This window comes from Macrosteles quadrilineatus, unplaced genomic scaffold, assembly GCF_028750875.1.
Source record: "Macrosteles quadrilineatus isolate MER2022 unplaced genomic scaffold, UCM_ALF_1.0 Scaffold_8__2_contigs__length_117827958, whole genome shotgun sequence".
Classification (NCBI taxonomy): domain Eukaryota; kingdom Metazoa; phylum Arthropoda; class Insecta; order Hemiptera; family Cicadellidae; genus Macrosteles; species Macrosteles quadrilineatus.
The window spans coordinates 58,204,320-58,226,161 of record NW_026542601.1 but is presented as its reverse complement, the minus strand read 5'-3'; the positions used below and the strand labels follow the sequence as shown (position 1 = coordinate 58,226,161).

General features: G+C 37.6%; 1 protein-coding gene across 1 annotated transcript; it reads left to right on the top strand.

The window, feature by feature from the left end:
* The first annotated feature begins 91 nt into the window (after positions 1–91).
* LOC129001191 (prolactin regulatory element-binding protein-like) lies at positions 92–21,520 on the top strand. The gene is made up of 8 exons (XM_054428404.1): positions 92–338; positions 1,691–1,898; positions 6,886–7,081; positions 8,089–8,263; positions 10,036–10,154; positions 11,245–11,485; positions 13,579–13,738; positions 17,770–21,520. The coding sequence occupies exons 1-8, from the start codon at positions 204–206 to the stop codon at positions 17,853–17,855; spliced, it is 1,320 nt and encodes a 439-aa protein (XP_054284379.1). The 5' UTR covers positions 92–203; the 3' UTR covers positions 17,856–21,520.
* The last annotated feature ends 322 nt before the right edge of the window (positions 21,521–21,842 follow it).

Below are 21,842 nucleotides of genomic sequence, written 5' to 3'. Positions count from 1 at the left end.
ATCTTACATGTCAGCAGTTTTGACAGACCATCAAATCAGCTGAGTGTAGTGACGTAAATGTTCACGTTTCTGTTTCTGTCTGCTAGCAGAAAGCAGAAGCCGTAGTAACAAAGTTTTATAACGAATTAATAGGTTTACAATAATTAAAGAATATCTTCCTACTTGGCTTAAGTGTAGACGTAAGCTTCAGAGTGTTATTTAAGATGCCTTCCAGAAATCAGCCTGGTCTTCTAGCTCGAGTGAATTTTCCTCTTTACACTCTACAAATGCTTACAAGCCGTCATGTTATTGTTGGAGGTGGTGGAGGTTCATCTAAAACAGGGGTTGCTAATGGGTTTGTAAGTGAAGAAGCTTTAACATAGAATTTAAACATTATCATTATACATTTTGTGATGCTCCAGCCCTAACTATTTGTCATATTTGTGTGCAGCCTGGGATGTGTGATATGATCAAACCTGCTGTTAGGAACATAGGCCTAGATAGGCCTACCAGGCTTGTTAGTTTAATACATCCTAAAATTAAAGTAATTTTTGATAGCAGTAGGAACACTTAATCGTTAATGGCTTGTCTGCGAGTTAATAACCCAACGTCATTGTTAGGTTCACAGCTATTAGATGTGTAGGCCTATATCACATGTAAACATAGCCTAGGTACTAGGCCTAGGTGCTATAGCGCAGTGTCTTCTACACATCCTGATTATCGGCCCAGACTTGCCTTAAACGGCTAATTTGAATTGACAAGTAATATCACAACAATGTTGTGTTTAATAAGTTCGATTTATTTTGTATATTAAAATTTGACAGTAGGCCTACCCACGTTAACTTATTTACACACTGCTCAATAATAATAAAAAAACTTTCAGTTTGTCACAAGCTAAGTTAATTAATTTATGGTTTAATAATACTCAACAACTTTGCCATTCATTCTCAATAAATTTTTTGGGTTATCAATTGACTAGGCCTAGGTATCTATAGATATTGACAGACGAGCATGTTTCTTTAAAACCTTTTTTCTCAGCTTGTGTACATCACAAAGAATATCTACGCGTATTCTTAGAAAGATATTTTACTGTAGATGTGCAGAATCCCTTTATAAATTAAAATAAGCTCAAAAATAAATAAGTTAGGCCTACAAAAAATGAATTAATAAAAATATAAATAAAATTAACATGGGCCTTGTAGGTTGCCATGCTGGTGACGAAATATAAATGGAAAATCAAAACAAATGGAAGAAATTCCCATCACATGGTTTTTTTTATAGTGTGGGTGAAAATAGCTAGAAGTCTTTACATTTACATATTTGTGGTTGAGTTTTCGATACTGGACGACCTCTAGTATAGTTAAATAGGTACAGTAGAATCTCAATAGTTCCACACTTTTTGGACTTAAGGGGTGTCGAACTATCGAAATGTTGAACTATAGGTAGTGAATGGAGTTTAATATACAGGAAAGTAAAAACACAAGTCTTATAGAAATCGCCCAAATTTATTAAATAAAAAGCTCAACAATTTCATTGTTCATTAGTTATCTATGTTCAAGTCAGCTTACATCACAATAGTAACCATTAAATATCACTTGACAAAATAGCTCAGCCCGTGTCAAACGACAAGGAGTCTTGAACTATCAAAGGTTTACTGTTCCATACTTAAATGATCTTTTTCTTGCTATTTATATTAAACACACTTGTCTAGGAAATTTTTGAGCTGTCATACAACGGGAATCGGTTTGTCGTTGAAGAGATGATACGACATGAGACAGGACCCAGTGTTGTTATGAATTGCGCTTGTGTGAGTACACCAAAGAAAACATACCTGGTCGCTGGACAAGAGAGCCACTGCCAACTGTATCTGGTCACATCAGAAATTGTCTCAAGGAAAAGGAACATAAGCACTTCAAACGGTATGGTTAAAATAATACTCCTCATATTTTAAATTAGTAGGCCAATCTCTCTTGAAATAAGTTAGGCCTACATATTTATTTATTGCTCTTGACAATTTTTACATTGTGTAGCATATAATACTAAGTCTAATATTTATAGTTACATAGAGGTTATTTTATAAAATTACACTTTACAAACATTTTGTATACATTATACTTATTCGTATTATGACAAGAAAAGCATTTTACTTTCCTTCATATTTCTACAAGTAATTTGAATATACCCTTAGACAAAGAGTTGTTCAATTAATTATTGGGGCCTATAGTATAATAAAAATGCAACGCACAAACACTTTAGTAAAATATTAAAAATACGACAAGACTACACTTAGGCTACATCATTGTAAATTATAGCAATCTAAACATAATAATAACTAGGTAAATTGCAATGTTTTAAGTAGCCTAGGCTAATAACAAACATAACAAATCTAAACAGTTTATAACGCTACAAATAATAAGAAAAATAAATAAATAACACACTAGGACCACAGACAAGGGAAACAAAGTCTTTTATTTCCTTAGTCAATGCTAGGACTGAACAGTTAGCCTAAAATGCATTAACAAAGGGAATATTTTGACTGGAAATGAGAATAAAGTAGCTCAGTAGCCTAAATACGAACGAGGGTGGTTTTTGAGTGGAGCGAGCGAAGCTCTTATACGTTGACTCTTATGCATTTCGTAATACGCAAACTCCTCCTAGACGGCTGAATCAATCGTTTTCAAATTTTGCATGGTGATAAAGACCATATCGGAGAGTGCCAACATCTATATGGCGTTAAAAGATTCTCTCAGGAATCCGTCCCACTGGGTCTCAAAGTTTCAATGTAATCCTTCTGGAAGCAGTATTTGACACATGAACAAAGACATATGATCAGCTGTTGACTTTTGAATGCAGTAGATAAAAAAATAGCTGATGATAGCATTATTCCACAGATATTAAAACAGAAACGGTATGGATCATAAATATAATCAAATGACGAGCTTGAGGTCCGTGACGTAGGAAGGGGTGAAGGAAGTAGTCAAGGCAAGCTGTCCGGAGTGTGGGAACTGTTTATGATGATTAGATCAAGGTATCTGCAATCCTAAAATGCTATTGGAAGGGAAGGAAACAGGTCCGCGACATAGGAAGTGGTGAAGGAAGTAGTAAAGGTGAGTTGTTCGGAGTGTGGGATCTTTTTTTGACGATTAGATTAAGGTATCTGCAATCCTAAAATGCTATGGGAAGGGAGGGAAACAGGTCCGTGACGTAGGAAGAGGTGAGGGAAGTAGTCAAGGCGAGCTGTCCGGAGTGTGGGAACTGTTTATGACGATTAGATCATGGTATCTGCAATCCTAAAATGCTATTGGAAGAGAAGGAAACAGGTCCGACCCGTGACATAGGAAGTGGTGAAGGAAGTAGTAAAGGTGAGTTGTTCGGAGTGTGGGAACTTTTTATGACGATTAGATTAAGGTATCTGCAATCCTAAAATGCTATGGGAAGGGAGGGAAACAGGTCAGTGACGTAAGAAGAGGTGACGGAAGTAGTCAAGGTGAGCAGTCCGGAGTGTGGGAACTGTTTATGACGATTGGATTAAGGTATCTACAATCTTAAAATTCTATGGGAAGAGAGGGAAACAGGTCAGCGACGTAAGGAGAGAGGTGAAGGAAGTAGTAAGGTGAGCAGTGTGGAGTTTGGGAACTGGAAACTGTTTGTAGCAGTTAGATTAATGTATCTGCAATGATGAAATGCTATGAGAAGGGATGGATGCATGCCCACGACCACAGAAAACATACTACTACGACATAGAAAATGGCGAAAGAAGTAGTAAAGGCTAGCAGTGTGGAGTGTGGGGAATGTTTGTGGCAATTAGATTAACGTATCTAAAATACTAAAATGCTATGGAAAGTGATGAAAACAGGTCCACGATGTAGGAAGTGGCTTAGGAAGTCAGGGCCGGATTTCCCAATAGGCCCGGTAGGCCCGGGCCTATGGGCGCAAGGTCCCAGAGGGCGCACGGCCGAGAGTAATTTATTTTTATACCTAGGCTATGTATAAATAAGAAAATAAATAGTCACAGTTGATAAAAAAAACTCCAAAGCATTGTGATTCTGAAGTTCATAAGAAGAAATCATTGTTAGGAAATCTAAACTATTTTTCAGAATTACGCATCAATTTCGTTACAAAATTGGTAACCAACATTTGTTATACGGGAGTAGGCTGTAGGGATGTTGACGTTGACGAGCGCCCATGGGGTACGCATTGTATTGCCACTATGCTGTTTTGGGCTCGGCACTACTGATCAAAGTGATTAGGGGCGCATGCGTGCTAGACATTGTTACTACCCTCACCTCACAAAACAAAAGTTATTAACTAATCTTTTGATTAGTTTACAACAATCTGCAGGATCAAGTTAATAAGTTGTGTTGAATATTAAAACAATGATGAATTTACCTTTAAAATTAACCAAAAAATATTAATCTCAGTTTGCATTAGATTTTAGAAAAATTCAATACCCTCCAAAGCACCAATAATGCTGTCATTTTCTCCTCAGACCTAAGGATCGACGGTTGGCCGGAATATTTCTCTGTTTTGCTTTGGAAATATATAACCTAGATGCAGTACGACCATAGACTAAATATAACTCAAGTCGACTTCTTATGACATTGTTAATTCAAAATTTTTTCATGTCTAGTTCATGTTGTTGACACTGGACGTTAGTTTTGACGTAATTTGGTTCCATTATTTTAGGGTTAGTTCTATGATGTGTGTTTCAATTTCTTGTAATATAGCCAGGAGACGACCTATTGTTGATGATTAGATCGTTTTATTTTGGATATACTAGGTTTAAACATAGATCAAACATACTAGGTACTATTAAATAACAAGAATTGTTTTCAGCTAATCCAAAATGATGGCAAATCTACTAAAGGAGTATGTTTAATCTATGGTATCACGTACTGTATGCAGTTCATGTTTTTTGGCCTGGAATTGGAATCAATGGCCATGTTTTTTTCAGGAATGCTCGGTGGGTTGAGTTGTTTTGTTTCAGTCCCACGGCCACAAACGTAAGCATTTATTAAAAGCATAAAATTGCTAAAAGTGTTAAAGACGGCATTTTGTTAAGGCTATAAACAAGTCAATTCTAAAAAAAAAAAAAAAAATCTTGCAATGATTCCAACGAGGAGTGGTATTTAAGCAATTAAGTTAGGTCAATGGGCATGATATAGTTTTTAATAAAGGTTTGAAGGAAAGTAACTGTGACCAGACTAGGGGGTGGAAAATTATTTGGGCCTAGGAGCGCAAAAATGCTAAATCCGGCCCTGTAGGAAGTAGTAAAGTATGAGCATAGTGTGAGAACCGTCTGTGGCAGTTAGATTAATGTATCTTCAATCCTAAAATGCTATGAGAAGGGAAGGAAACATGCCCCACGACGTAGGAAGTGGTGAAGGAAGTAGTTAAGGCTGGCAGTGCAGAGTGGGGGAACCGTTTGGGCAGTTAGATAAATGTATCTAATACTTAAATGAATGCTATGAGAAGGGAAGGAAACAGGTCTATGACGTGGGAAATGGTGAAGGAAGTAGTAAGGCTTGCAGTGCAGAGTGTGGAAACTGTCTTTGGCAATTACATTAATGTATCTGCCATCTTAAAATGCTATGGTAAGAGAGGGAAACAGGTCCACGACGTAGAGGTGGTGAAGGAAGTAGTAAAGGTGAGCAGTGTTGAGTGTGGGAATAGACAACAGACAATAGACAATATAATATGAACCCTTGATGACTCCGCTCAATTTTGTGGATGCCTCTGCGAATGCCACCTAGTTTAAGTAAGGGCTGGTTTAGCCTATAAATCCGTAGTTCGCTTGTAGGCCTACACCGCAACAAGGCCCATCACCATTTACTAGCATTATTTGTGAACAGAATGACTCAAATTTCAGCTCTGTAGCTGTCATGTACGCTTCACTGCGTGATTTAAAATCTTTTAAATAGGTACCTAATCAAATCTCCCGCCGTGCCCAAAGCAAGGTCAGTGCTACGTTTTTGGATTGCAGAAAACATATACGATGCCGACATTTATCACCAGATGACTGAAGATTATGACCCTGATCCAAAGATAGCATGGAAAGTGCAGAAATACGCCAGGGAGTTTTAAAAATGGCTGTGAAAATGCTAATTTCATAAGAATTTGTGTTTTTGGTGGGTACCCAGACTTCTTAAAGAAGACCACTAAGAACAAAGGATTTCTAGGCCATTTTTACACTCCATAACCCATTTCTGCACTTTACCCTTTCTTGTAACAAAAAAACGTATCACTGATGCGGCTAGGTCTCGACCTAGTGGAACCCAGGTGGAGTGACGCTTAAACAAGCAGCCGGAATCCCTGGTTAGGATTGAGGGGCAACCCTCCTTCCGAAGGGTCTGCTTCGGCAGCCGGCGAGCCTGATGACCTTAAGTCATCCGCCCATGATGTGCTAAAGGTTGATGCGTAAGCTTCGGCCTACATCATGGGGCCCGGGTATGTCCTAAAGGATAGGTACCGGGTATGCAGTCAGGGGGCTTCGGCTCTCATGACAAAACGAAATGGGAAAAAAAAAAAAAAAAAAAAATGGTGGGAGAATTGATTGCTAAAAAAATCTAAAAACACAGTTAAGCGGAGGTACATGACAGTTATAGAGCTGAAAGTTGTGTCATTCTGTTCACAAATGATGCCAGTAAATGGTTATGAGCCTCGTTGTGGCAAACAAGCGAACTAAAGTAGCCAGGTTGATCTTGTTTTGTGTTTGGAAGTTTAAGGATTGCAGTTAAGTTTATAAAGCAAGTGTTAAAAAAATCCTCATTTACATAAAATGTAAATCTGAGCTTTTTTTCCGTTTCAGAGAAAGACCAAAATAACTGGTGGAGGTTTTACCATTTTTTTTTTAGTTAATACAATTTTCTGTTTCCGTTTGCGCTTATCAAAACGGTCATTTTACAGACGTACATCAGAAGAAAGAGGGAGGTGTTCGTAGAAGAACGACATCTAAATCAAAGAGTAGTATAAGTGAAGATCCACCATCAAAAATTAATGAAGATCATATAAAAACAGAGGGCAGTAAAGATAGCCAAAACACCTTAGATCGACATTTAGAGTTTCATATTAAACCAGCTGATAGTATTCAAACTGATTTCAGGTATGTACTTAGCAGACTAGGATTCCTTTAACTGGTAAAAATAAATGTATTGCTCATAATATTTAAAGCTTTAAATTATAATCTACCGCTGTGTAGATTAGCTAGTATTCTAGGAATGTTATTGGGTTTACCTGACTAAATTTTAAAGATTGTAAAGAGTTGTCAATAATAACCATTATAATTGACTTTTGTAGAGGCTACTAAATTAGACATCATACTTATATAGGCATGCACTGTGGATGCAATACTCCCTGGTGTGGATAACGTCCGCACTAGTGAGTACTATGACTAAGTTATCTGCAGGACTGTCCTGATAATTAGACCAATTCGTTAATCACAAGGCAAAAATGGGGTTCGGATTCCACTATAAACTGTAGGTCCCTTAGTTGCCATTGTCTGTATGGGCTTTTAATTAACAGCAATGTCTAAGGAATGTGTCGGCCTTAGTCACTTCACTAACAAGACTACAAGATCGCACCACTCATCCTACACTCATCTCCATTCATACTTGGCTTAAGATACCTATATTCGTATGGTCGCCATTTCAAAGTAAAGTATGTGACATAAGATGTTATAGCCTACAATAAACCCATCTGGTTACCTGATTACCTCCTCCTATGCTTGAGACCAGTTTGTACTGGAAAAGCTGTGTCATTATATAATAAACGTATGTAGCCTAGATATTTACAAAACTTCCATGATGGAATGAGGTCATTTGTCTATGATTTGGTTAACTGCCCTATGATGCAATGATGAGCCATTATGACTTTAAAAAAATGTTCATAATCTAGAGGAATCAGTAGCCTAATTTACATTGGCGTGCTCTGTTGCTGGCTTAATTCAATGATGTCCATTTTGATTGGGAAACTGGCAACAGCCATTATATGGGGATGGAATGTCTACTATCAATAGTTTAAGTTATTGTTTATTCTAAAATGTTCAGATCCTGGAAAAACAATGGTTTTGACTGCAGCTCAGTGTTCATGTCATTCTTGTTCATTGTTCAGCTCAGAGGCGCTACAGAGAGTTGTAAGGATCAGCCCGTCCGGTCAGCTGATGGCGACTGGAGGAACTGACGGACATGTCAGACTCTGGAACTTCCCCTCCATGAAGCCGCACCGTGACATTGTGGCACACCACAAAGAGATCGATGACCTTGACTTTAGCCCTGACAGCATTTCTGTATGTTAATTAGGTTGTATACAATTATAAACTGTAGTTAGTCTGAGTTTCTGAACTGTGTAAAATAGATAAGCCCTCTTCAGCCAGGTTGTTATTCAATGTGTAGTGTATCATATTATTTTGCTGTTAAGTCCTGAAGTACATTGCTAGTAGATTGCTTTCAAATGTGATATGTTAGAAGCATACCAAACTTTCTCCAGGATAACTTGCACGTATACAGCGCTCTAAAGAAGCCAAAGTTGTTTAAATCAGCTAGGATTTGGGTTTTGATAAAAAAAAGTACTTTCCTATGGAAGATGTATTTATTAGGACGTACGTTTCGACCATCTTCAGCCCCGCTGTTACACTAAGTTGTTCCATCCTTAGTTGCATTGTTGGTGTAGCAACCGCGTCAAATATTTACAATTAAGAACATAAAAACACAAAAATACGACATTGACGAAGACGAACACATATTAATAAAACTATCACCGTGCGCACGGCTGAACGGGCTAGGGACTGCGGCGGCACTCACTGTATTTATTAGAATTTAACATGAAATTAAATCAAATCCGCAGGAATATGATAAGTTGTCTGGTTAATGTAATAGAAAAGCCTTTAAAGTCAACTCAAATTCTGAATAAAAATCATGATAAATATCATACCTACATAACTAAATTGGTTAATTTATTCCCTTTTTCAAGCAAAACTAAACTCAGAATTCCATCTATCTCAACTTTTGATCTCCCTACAACACCGTATGATAGATCCTAATGCAAAAAGAGTATCACTAAAACTTATACAACCTTTTCTTTCATCTGAACACCTTGACCCAACCAACTTAACTCCTTACCCACCAACATTGAGTAAAAACCTACTTAATATCCTAACCCTGATCAGTTTGTAAGTTCAAAGTAGACATCAACCTAATTACACTCCATCACAGAAAAGCTACCCTACATTTATCTAGTATAAGTAGTGGCAGAACAGAACACAAACAAGTTAATTCTTAGTCACTTATCACACTGAGAGTGTGCAGTTGGTCAGAGCTTTCTCTTAAACCCTTTCTACTCCAATTACGGGATGCCTATTTTCCTCCCAGCTCCATTTAATTTGTGCCAAATTTGCATATTTCATTTGTTTACCAAACAATAAATATAGTCTTGATTTATAGAAGGCTGGTAATCTTTTTCCAAATACTTACACAAAATAAAAAAATTTCTCAAATAAAAAATCAAAATACAAGCATAATAGTCCTTTGTTGTCAAAGCGACGGGCGGGCCCGGCCCGACATTAGAGTATGTGCGGCCATGACGAACGGCGGGGCTCCCCCACCAATTGAGCGGAAAGGGTTAAAATTGATAACTATTTAAAGATAAATCCATTTGATATGATCAAACAAAGATTGCTACAGGGTCAATAATTATTCTATGATTAGATCAGCATTTCTAACCAATTAGATTTAAAATTATGTATATAGTTATTCTTCTTCAATGCTACTGGAACATTGTTTGATTAAATACCAACCAGTTACCTTCTCACGTTCACTGTTACTTCTGTGACATTTAATGTCTACACAGTGACCTCATCTAACATCTATTTGCATGTTGTCAACAATTATATAAAAAACCCAATTCACGAACAAACATAAATATTGGTAACAAAATAATAAAGTTGAGGCAGTGGCAACATCAAATGCACGTTTTACTATATCTTGGTGACAATGACTAATCAGTTCATTAGTTGCTATCTGTTTTTAACCATGTTTTATCCATACATTCATTTTTTTCAAGGTTGCTTCTGTCTCAAAGGACGGCAAAGGATACATTTGGTGTGTCAAAACAGGCAACAAACTGACTGAGTTGGAGTGGACCCCCACAAATGGAACAAAATACCTCTACAAGAGATGCAGGTACTGTAGTTCAGGAATAGTCTTACAACTTTCTAAACACTTAATGTTAAATATTTTTCAGTGATTTTTAACAAGGCTGGATGAAAATCGTAAAAAATGTGGGGTAATGAACAATATCACAGTTTAAACATACTCTCTTATGTACAGGGAGCGGCAGAAATATCTGACGGTTTTCAAGCGAGTACAGTCTGGCAGCCGAGTGGAGGGGGTTGGTGGGGAGCGGCTCATTCTCAAGGCCAAGTGTGACAATTTTAGTCGCCATGGAGCAGTGAACCAGTTTACATCGCGCGTTTGCCGTTGAGGCGTTTTTTAAAAATGGCGATTCTGTTGTTGGTACGCAACGTAAGTTTCGGAGGCATTTTAATGTGGCTCGTGGGGAACCTATCCCATCCCGAAACACCATCAAATTGTGGGTGGATACCTTTAGATCACAGGATCAACTGCAAAACGTAGGCCTACAGGCCGTCCAAGGCCAGTGAGGACGCCTGAGAACGTGGAGCGAGGGCGACAAGCTGTGCTAACGAGCCCGCATCGCCCGGAGCGTAGACAAGCTGCTGCTTTTGGCATGTCTGATCGCTGTCGGGTGAAAGTGAAGGCCTGAGTGCAATATTCGTCGAATATAGCGATCAGACATGCCAAGAGCAGTAGCTTGTCTACGCTCCGGGCGATGCGGGCTCGATAGCACAGCTTGTCGCACTCGCTCCACGTTCTCAGGCGTCCTCACTGGCCTTGGACGGCCTGTAGGCCTACGTTTTGCAGTTGATCCTGTGATCTAAAGGTATCCACCCACAATTTGATGGTGTTTCGGGATGGGATAGGTTCCCCACGAGCCACATTAAAATGCCTCCGAAACTTACAATGCGTACCAACAACAGAATCGCCATTTTTAAAAAACGCCTCAACGGCAAACGCGCGATGTATACTGGTTCACTGCTCCATGGCGACTAAAATTGTCACACTTGGCCTTGAGAATGAGCCGCTCCCCACCACCCCCCTCCACTCGGCTGCCGGACTGTACTCGCTTGAAAACCGTCAGATATTTCTGCCGCTCCCTGTATTTATGATTTAACTCTTAACTGTTCCTGTTTAGGTTTGGTCGAGTTGAGGAGGATCCAAAGAAAAGTAGGCTGTTCCTGATATGCAACCCTGTGAGCCGCGTTGGAAAGCAGACTGCGCACATACAGTTGTGGGATCCTGCGCAAGGTCTGCGTCGCACTGCGCAAGTGGAGGAGAGTCTATCTGCACTGGCTGTGCGCGACGACGGACGGTTCATTGCAGTCGGCACCATGTTTACGGGAACTGTCGACATTTACATTGCCTTCAGTCTACAGGTAAAATGTTTAAATCTGGATTATTTCTACTTAAGTATACAGCTTATGATCTGTATTCATAGAAATCTGATAGAAAATGTCACTATCTTGGGGAAATAGATAATCTTTGTACGTGTAAGAATTATTAAATGGGATATGTTATGAATGCATCTGAATAGCCTACTTTATGTTTGTAAAGAATAATGTTAACATAGGGATGGACTGATAAATGGACTTTGAGCCTGATGGTCGTTTTACATCTTCTTTCCTTATACAGTACTTCTGATAGCTGATTTTTTAAGTATATAGTTAATGGCGCCATTCTTGGCTTCTTGTAATTGCTTATTGGGTCTAAAAGTGGTTGGAATGTCAGAATCCAATCCCTGTTTTTACACATTACAGTATGTTTACTACCACAGTGTGTAACTAGGGATGTGTCGATAACAAAATTTAACGTATCTCGATACCGATACCTGAAAAATCGATCCTCGATACTGACACCGATACCTAAAAAATTGATTCTCGATACCATTTTTAATAGTTTTACCAAATTTTCCCAATGGATTGGTTATACTACAGCAATCCCTGTCTTTTTGCCCTTCCATAAAGTTTTTTTTAGGTAAGGGGTGTTTTGCAGTAAAGAAAAAAAATAATGCAGCAATGAATAACTCTAAATAGCCAATTTAAGTTTAACCCCTTCTAAACACATTAAATAACTCCATATCAAAGGTAAATGAAGATCTAACAACAAAAAATCATAAATAAAATGTAATTATATAACTAGATATGGGCTAGCCTGAGACATCATCTTCTTCTGGGATCATTGCAAAATAATGAATATCTTCCTCAGTACGGAAACATTACATATCACGTCTTTTGTGCCCGGCAAAATTCTTTTATAATCTCCCGCAGTCATATAGACATCATCATGGTCTCCCGTGGTCCTATAGAAATCATCATAGTCTTCCGCTGTCGAGGTAAATTTCTTATAATTTTTCTGCAGTCGTGTAGCATCATCCATTGACTCTTGCGATAGCAGCAAAATCATAAACATCTCTCACGGTTATGTGGACATTACTATTGTCTCACGTAATGGGGCAACATTTCTAATCCTGCGGCCGTGTAGAAACCATTATCGTGTTTGCCGTCGTGTAGCCATTATCATCGTCCCGCGGTGGCAGCAAAATTCTGACCATTTCCCTCGATCAAGAAGACATCATTATCGTCTCCTGCGGTTGTGTAGACATAATTATCGTCTCTCGCGGTCTTGTGGACATAATCATCATCTCCTGCAATCGCGGTAAATTCGTTAACATTTCCCGACATCATGCAGTCATTATCGTCATCTTCTATGATCGTAAAAAATGTATTAACATTTTTCGTCATCATCATATCCTGGTCATGAAAATGTCATTGTGATCCTGCCTGATTGTGGCAAAATCATGAATATCTCCCGCACCCGTGTAGATATCATCATCGTCTCCCGCAGTCACAGAAACATCATCATCATTTTGCGCAATAGCGGTAATTTTATGATTGCGTGATCAAATGTTGACGATCGATTCTCAATACCGATACCAATGTCTAAGAATCGGTGCTATCGAAAATCAACTTATCCCTAGATAAATATATCTTCAAAGTGGAATTAGGTGTGAAATTGGACATTCTAAAGGTCTCATCGCAGTTATATTTTAAGGAGTAGTCTTGCATTGTATTGTTAGGGCAACAATGGTGTCTACAAAATTCAGGGGTGATCAAAGGCGGACTGGGGAGATAAAATGGCCCTGTTACCCTTTAGGCAATTGGCTACAGGCATGATTGAACTGTTTAGGGAGAGGAGACCCAGGACCTTCCCGGTTTGGGTATTGAATTAGAAATAAACTTTGAAGCGAGTTAACTTAAGTAAGTGTATACTCAATCCTTCTATGAGTGTATTATTTTTATACCATACAGCACCTACTCAGTGTATAGCCAGGAGTTTGCCACTGATGTAAAAAGATTAATTTCAAAAGAACAGTTAGTTGTGTTTCTGTTCACTGTTTCACACATTTTTATGCCTACAAGTTTTCCTCTTTGTGACCTCGTCAGTGCTACATTCTTTGCTTGTTTCACAGAGGGTACTTCACGTCAAGGATGCCCACAGCATGTTTGTCACAGGACTAGAGTTTCTACCAGCGCTCGGCTCTGAGACGTCCATCACCACCGTGTCTGAGGCGGCCGTCGTCAGCATCTCTGTGGACAACAAAGTCTGCATCCACAACCTCCCGTACAGGCGTAAGTGAACACTGTTATAAACTGAGATGTCTTCTCTGAGAAAGAAAATCTGAAGGAGTAATTAGAGACAAGCACAGAAAATATATGGTTAACACGATGCTGAGGGAACCTCGAAGTTGGTCATTCCACAAGTGCTCAGTGCCAAATGCAAGGCGCTGTGAAATTTCAATTTCTCAGCTAACCAATGGCTGTGATGCTCAAAATTGTAGTACAGCCCGCCCTCGCTAGTCCGACAGGTACGGGACTGACGTAGTGTCGAATTACCAAAAACCTCGGATTATCAAAAATGGCTATTCTGTAATGCATTTGATTGCCAAAAAGATATAACTATCATTTTAAACAATGTATTAATCACCATTAAATTCTTGGGAAGAATTAAAAACACAGAATAAAGGAAACACAATTTTAATTTATGTAGCTAAACTTATTTTACAGTGTTACAAATAAGGCGGGCATTTCAATTACAGTACAGTACTGTAGGTATATCCCAAAAAATATGCATAAAAGTACACAATTCATTAAAAAAGTAGGCCCTGTAAAATTAATACATACGTGTATCAGCACGGTATTTAGTTGTTGAAAAAGTCTGTGATTGACTTCTGCTTCTTTTTTTGTACACAGTCCATCATTGCTGCTTCTTGCAATCCTTTTAAAACTAAAATTTTTGTCATGTCCATATCTCCCTCTTGGCACCAACCTAACAAAGTATTAGCTGCCGATACAGCTTCATCACAGCTGACAGTGAAGGTTTTTTCTTGCGCTGCGTCCTCGATCACGTCGTCATCAGCTGCTGTAACTTCCTGGATTATATCTGCGTCTGTCACGTCAGCATCAAGGTTGTCCTCCATGATCCATGTTCTTTGCTCTTCAACTGATGCGGGGGCAAGTTGCACTTCGTTACAAAGTTCCAATGTAGCCTCCAAAACGGGTTCTGGGTCGCTGCTGGATGTAGGATTACATGTTGTAAGACATGGATTGTTAGGCCATACATTTTTCCAAGATTTGATCAAAGTTATGCTTTTTACTTGTTGCCAAGCATATGCAGCGTTCAAAATGGCGTCCTTAATGTTAAAAGCTTTCAAAATCGCTGCAATATCAGCTTAACAATCAGGTTGACTGACAACATCCATAAGAATGCGCTTTTTGTAGTGAGCATTGAGAGTTTTTATCACATTTTGTTCCATGGGCTGGATTAAAGCTGTGGTTTTTTTTGGTAGGTACATAGCTTCAATGTAGCCATCAGCAGTTTTGATTTTCAATTCATCAGCATCAGGATGTCCTGGTGCATTATCCAGTAAAAGAAGGGCTTTCATTGGTAACTTGTTCTTCTTTAATTCACCCTTAACTTGTGGAACGAAGCTGTTAGTGTACCAGTCATGAAAAACTTCTTTTGTGACCCAAGCGCGACATGTGACTTGTAAGTTACTGGCAGAGATTCAACCTTGACATTTTTGAACGCTCGAGGGTTTTTTGATTTTCCTACAACAAGCAGTTTTAAAGCATGAGTGCCTGATGCATTAGCACACACCATAAGCGTGAGTCGTTCTTTTTGCAATTTCCTTCCTGGCACTTTTTTTTCCTCATCACTTACAAATGTTTTGTCGCCAATTCAACCCGGTTTCATCTGCGTTGTACAGTTGCTCGGGAACTAAACCAAGCTCAGTAATTTTTTTGTCTAACATTTCAATGAACGCATCAATCTTAGACTTGTCAGCAGATACCTTTTCACCACACATCTTCATAAACCGTATACCATGGCGTTTTTTGAAGTTTTCGAACCATCCATGACTAGCTCGAAAATCATTCTTCTTCGTTATTTCTGTGTAGAAATATTGAGCTTTTTGTTTAAGTATGTCTCCGGAAATAGGAACATTCCGTGTGCGTTGTTGTTTAAACCAAATGAACAGTGCTTCTTCCACCTCAGGAAACTCGCTTGTTGTTCTCAGGGTTTTCCTGTTTAAAGCGTCGTCTTCAACAGACTTCATAAACCCTTCAATTTTTTCTTTATTCTTCATTGTATCATAAATCGTAGGCCGTCCGATTTTATAAAATTTCACTACTGCAGTCGGCGTTGCACCGCTATCTATTCTTTTAATAATCTCCCACTTCTCCGATATTGTTAAAGTTTTGTGTTTCCGTTTAACACCACTTGTACTAGCCATTTCACACAACTACTGTACACGAACACTTGCACTTACTAACTAAGAAAATACCACTGCACCGGGAAAGTGTACTGCACGTCCCGAAAGTCAACTGAACACTGAACGGAAGTGCTCCGACGGCAATGAGACAAGAGTCACAGTGTTTCATGTCATTGCATGCTTCATTTTTTGCTCCCGTAGCGGCGCCTGACGGCGCGTCGGATTTCAAATCGTCGGACTAGCGAGGGCAGGCTGTATTGTGTTACAGAATAGCTGAACGAATTCTTTAAAGTACCAACAAAAAGATGCGCATGCTACGTCAAAGTAAGGAGCTATTATTTATTACAATATGTAGAAAGGAATATGAGCAAAACAACAACAAACAGTAGATAACAACTGTAATCTGGTCTATTGATGATTGCTTCTTCTTCATTCATTCTGCCTTAAAGTATGAGTACAAAATTAATAATATTAATTTAATTCAACTTCCTTATCAAACTTAAAAAATGCAAAGTTTTGGTCCTTTTAAGTATCACTATATATAAATAAATCAGTTGTATGCTAAAATGAAATAAAATTTCAGGTCTTTTGGAATTTTGCAAGTGTTTCGCAATCACATTTTTTTCTTTGCCTTTTATACAGCATTAAGTAATTGAATCAACTTTAGTAAGAATATAATTGAAATAATAAACATGGAAAAAAATGTTTAATTTGTACGAGGCATGTTTTTTAAGTAAGTTACGTTTTTAAATTTTTTTGTTCCAGCGCTGCGATTGGCATTTTGGACCATTGCGCTGTGTATGTGCATCTATTGGCAAGCCTGCACCGGAAAATCAGCATAAATCGGACATGTTTACATACGGTTTCGAGCATTCAAAATGGTACCGCCAATTGAAACTGCCGCCGACTGTGAAGTGCGTGCTGTAATTAGATGTTTAACTGCTAAAGGTTGGTTAGGCTTCAGCACCATAGGGTAAGTAAGCTCACCCTCTTCTCTCCTTCCCAGACGGTCGCCTCCAATGCCCTACGCTTGGACAGGAGGCGACTCAGACAGATCACAGGAATGGTCACTGGACATGGCTTTCTGAAATTACACCTGCATCGCTTGAGGATCCACAATGGTGACACTGCGTGTAGGAAATGTGGGCAATCAGAGGAGACTGCTGATCACCTACTCTACGACTGCACAGCTCTGAATGAGGTAAGGGACAGTACTCTTGGTGTAATGACAAGGGGCAGACACCTTCCTCAGGAGGAGCTCATTGACAGGATGCTTGAGTTCATTAAGCAACTCAGGTTTGACGGACTCTGAAGTACCATGTGGGGAGCGCAAAAAGCCCATCAGTGGCTGACGTGCAACAGGACAAGGTCCGCCCCTACAGAATCAATCAATCAATCAATCAACTGCTAAAGGTGTGAAAGCCATTGAAATTCATCGAAAGATTATTGAAGTGATGATGCCACCCAGTGCGTTGCTCATCATGAACGTTAGTGGGGCCGTCTTTTAATGCCCTTACCCACTTGTGTACCATTCCGTCACTCATAATGTTCTCGCCATACATTTCACTATTCGATGAAATTCAATGGCTTTCACACCTTTAGCAGTTAAAAATCTAATTACAGCATGCACTTCACAGTCGGCAGCAGTCTCAATTGGCGGCACCATTTTGAATGCTCGAAACCGGATGTAAACACGGTAGATTTTTGCCGAATTTCCGGTGCAGGCTTGCCAATAGATGCACATACACAGTGCAAATGTCCAAAATGCCAATCGCAGCGCTGGAATGGAGAAATTTAAAAACGGAACTTACTGAAAAAACATGCCTCATATAACCAAATAAATATGTTATGTGTTGTTAAGTTCACTAACTTTGTAAACTTTTGTTTCAGGGACACTTCCATCATGGCTTGTAGTAGTTTTGATCATAGTCACTCTATTCTTCACATTTGTGATATGCAGTTACATGGGGTTATGACGTCCTAATGACACTTAAGTTCTTCTCAGATCACTTGTCTTACTGTATAGTTCTATTTATTATCTTCCATTTACCTAGTGGTGAGTGTGTTTTGTACATATGAACGGAAAGGTATTGGATGTTAAAATTTGTAAATACTATCCCAAACTTTGTTTGTCAGACTAGTACGTAAAAATAAGTTATCGGATCTTGCATGTTATGACTAGTAAGCGCAATATTCTTCAATTAATCAACTTTTAGAGGAATAGATTTTAAATATGGAATTTATAAACATTAAAAAAGTGTAACAATATCCAGAGCCTTTTTTTCACTGTTGATTAAAGTTTGTGTTGTTCGTTAATTTTATCTTTTATTTAATACTATTTATTGCAAAATATGTTAATTCTTTAGCTTGTTAAACGTTGCTACAACATTTTTTTCAACAATGTACTTTATACTTTACTTTACTTTATACTTTTTGATGAAATGGCGACCATACAAAGTAGGTATTTTAAGCCAAGTATGAATGGTGGAGATGAGTGTAGGATGAGTGGCGCGATTTTGTAGTCTTGTTAGTGATTAAGACCGACATATTCCTTAGGCACAGCTGTTAATTAATAGCCCATACAGCTAATGGCAACTAAGGGACCTACAGTTTATAGTGGAATCTAAATCACATTTTTGCCTTGGTATATACAAATATGGTCTAATTATCAGGATAGTACTGCGGATAGTCGTAGTACTCACTCGTGCGGACATTAATCCAAACCAGAGAGTATCGCATCCACATTGCATGCCTATAAATATTCACAATTCGTGACCTCCTAGTAGCTGGATTACAGGACGCCGCCACCTGTCCCAGGCTTGTGTCTATAAGATAGGTATAAGACCTTTTTATCAGTCGCCAGTGATTGTATTGTGTGAACGGAAATAACTGAATTGTCCTTTTTAAATAAGTAGCTAATGAGGGGTTTTGTATCGAATGAAAAATTTAAATAAGGGATGAGCTGATTCTGAACCTAGATTGAGATTCCTCAAAACCCTTGATTCTATCAGTACGGTACCAAGGAATTGTCAATTTATCTTTTGCAACTTTGGTTTTAAAAAGTGCTATGGCCAGAATATTTAATCGTTAAAATTTTGTAGACTACTTGTACATTCTGAAAATTTCAAAACCCCATGGAAAAATGTAAATTTCCCACTTTTTTTATTGTGACGCTTATTAGCTTTTGTAAAATTTGGAATGAATAGATATTTTCTATGATGTCAATTTACTTGTACTTAAGTTTCATTCAATAAATCATCTCTAAATAAAGCATGTCATCTGGAAATTGTTTGGTAAATAATGAAATGCACTTTCTTGTGTCAGCTACTTTTAAAACACTTTCTTTGTGTTGATTAAGTCTCTTAATTCGGCCTGAAGTTGTAGTTACACCCGTAATTGTGATTCTACATTTTTTACCATTGGAATCAAAAGGTTGTTTTAGAATCAACCCGTAATAAAATTTTCTAGGCTCCTCACAAAGATTTTTGTAGATTATTGTAGTACTGCAGTAGAACTTTAGTAATCTTATATATTAAAAAAACTTTTGCAAAACTTATGACAGCTAGCCACTATATTACTGGACCGAATTACACACGGGTTGTACCAAAAGAAAGGTTATTGGTCCTATATGTGCAGGTTTTATTTGTATTTTGAAAATATTTATGTTAATTGGGTCAAAAATGGATATTCAACTTTTCTTATGGAGATTTAACATGGGGTTAATTCTATATATTAATAGACAAGCATGTTTATTGAAAACCTTTTCTCTCAGCTCCTGTGCATCACAGGGAAAATCTATGCATACTATTAGAAAGATATTTGCCTGAAGATGTGCAGAATCCCTTTATAAATTAAAATAAACTCAAAAATAAGCAAACAAAAAATGAATTTAAAATATAAAAAAAATTAACATGGGCCTTAAGGATTGCCATGTTGGTGACGAAATAACAAATAACAAAATATAAACAGAAAATCAAAACAATTAATTGAAAGAAATTCCAATCACATGCTTTATTTACAGTGTGGGGTGAAAATAGAGAAGTTTGCACAATACATAGTTTTGACCGAGTTTTGGACCACGGGACGAGTTCTCGTACTAGTATCAAACAATTTTTTTTTGCAAGAGCATGATAATATTAGTGGATTTGTTTTTTATTTATATTATGATAAATATGCTCAACTGTTTATTTTGTTAAATGTTGATAGATATTAAATAATCTATATATGTACTACTTTACAAAAATGAGGTGTCTTACTATAACGCAAAAACCACTTCACAAAATTAGTTCAAATTTTGCAAGGTGTTTACTTAATGAAGATGGTCATAGAGATATTACCATGTACCGGTACATATATTGTCATTAGGCTTCAATCCTTCAAATCCTTGTGGTTCACAGAATTTTAAAAAGGTTTATAAAATATAAATAACAGTGTTATTTGTCCTTTGTTGATTATAAAAAATGTGATATTTCCTTTAGGCAAGGGTACATGTTTTTCCATATGGGTGTGAATGACATGCTTGTTTCTATTTTTGTAGTCATGCACTGTTTTAAGCATGGGCAAAGCCACCATACTACTTGAGTATAAATAGTATTTCTTTCTTTGTGTTTTGCCTTTTTTGAACATTAATGGCTGTGATGAAGCTCTCGGAAAGGTTTGGGAACTCATGTGGGCAGTTAGAAAAAGCTGGTCTTTTAATCCTTGAATGTTTATTTTTAATAGATCATAGAATTAAATATACTTGATATATGATTATGGTAGTTTGTGTGTGTGCCTTTTAAGTTTTGCATTTTTCTAAGTGGAAAAAAATAGAAAGAAAGTTGCTCTCAACCTTCAAAATGTTGTGCATTTTTGTTTAGCCTAAACACAGTTTTGCTTATTTCCTTTCATCTAATTGTCTGGGTAGCCCAGTGGTTAGTGCTCGCCTTAAAATCTTAAGTTCTTTTGGTTTTATTGAGATTGTTTCCAGACCCAAATTCTATTTGTCATATGGGCTATGAATTAATGATGCTATCTTACAAAAAAGACGTTAGATAGTATCGAGACCATTCCCTTTTAAAACATAAAAAATGCTATTGGCTTAGAAAACATGCAACATCAAATAAAAATAATCATCTATCTATTGTCCTACTGATATTGGCACTCCTGTGCCCACTGTATGTTTTTTTAATGCACATTCCTTGATTTTAATCACACATTAAAGCATTTATGTACCCATGCAACACTGAATATGCAAACTTATCATTTGTCACTTTGGTTGAAAACAAATAGGGAATTTTATTCTTGTAATTTTAGTACTGACAGGTTTGCTTATGTTTTCGTTCAACACAAAAATTATGACAACGGAAAACATCACTTGATTTGAAATATTATGTCAAAAATGAGTCGTACACCAATCTAACATTCCCGAGTCATTTTTGTCATTCTTCTTTGTATAAAACTTGTACATCATTTAGATTATTCAATGAAAAATTTCAAGAAAAAATGTTTAAACCACCGACCTTCCTCTTGGGAAATTTCAATTTTTACTGTATGAAGTGCATAAGCTTTGTATATATTGTATTGTAGTTACTGAATGTTTAAGTGCCTATTTTATTCCATTTAAATGTATGTGTTGTTAAAATAAAACTATTTCCATTCACTTGTGATAATTTTGTCATTCCACCAAACAAAATTTGCTGTATTTCATTGTGTACTAGCAGAGTACCCCTCCTTGGTACGGGGTTGGCGTATGAGTATAAAATGCTAATTGCAGTTGTACTCGTGCCTTGCGTTTGCAATGGGAGAGGACACGGTTTGAGAAGATTTGGTTCTTTAAATTTGTGAAAGAAACATAGAAACGGAGTAAAATCATACTGTTTTCAACCAGACAGTGAAAACCGTATAATGTTAAAGGAGCGTAAGGCATATATAACCATGCAACAATGCATATTAGCTGATAGGCAATATAATCTAATCATACT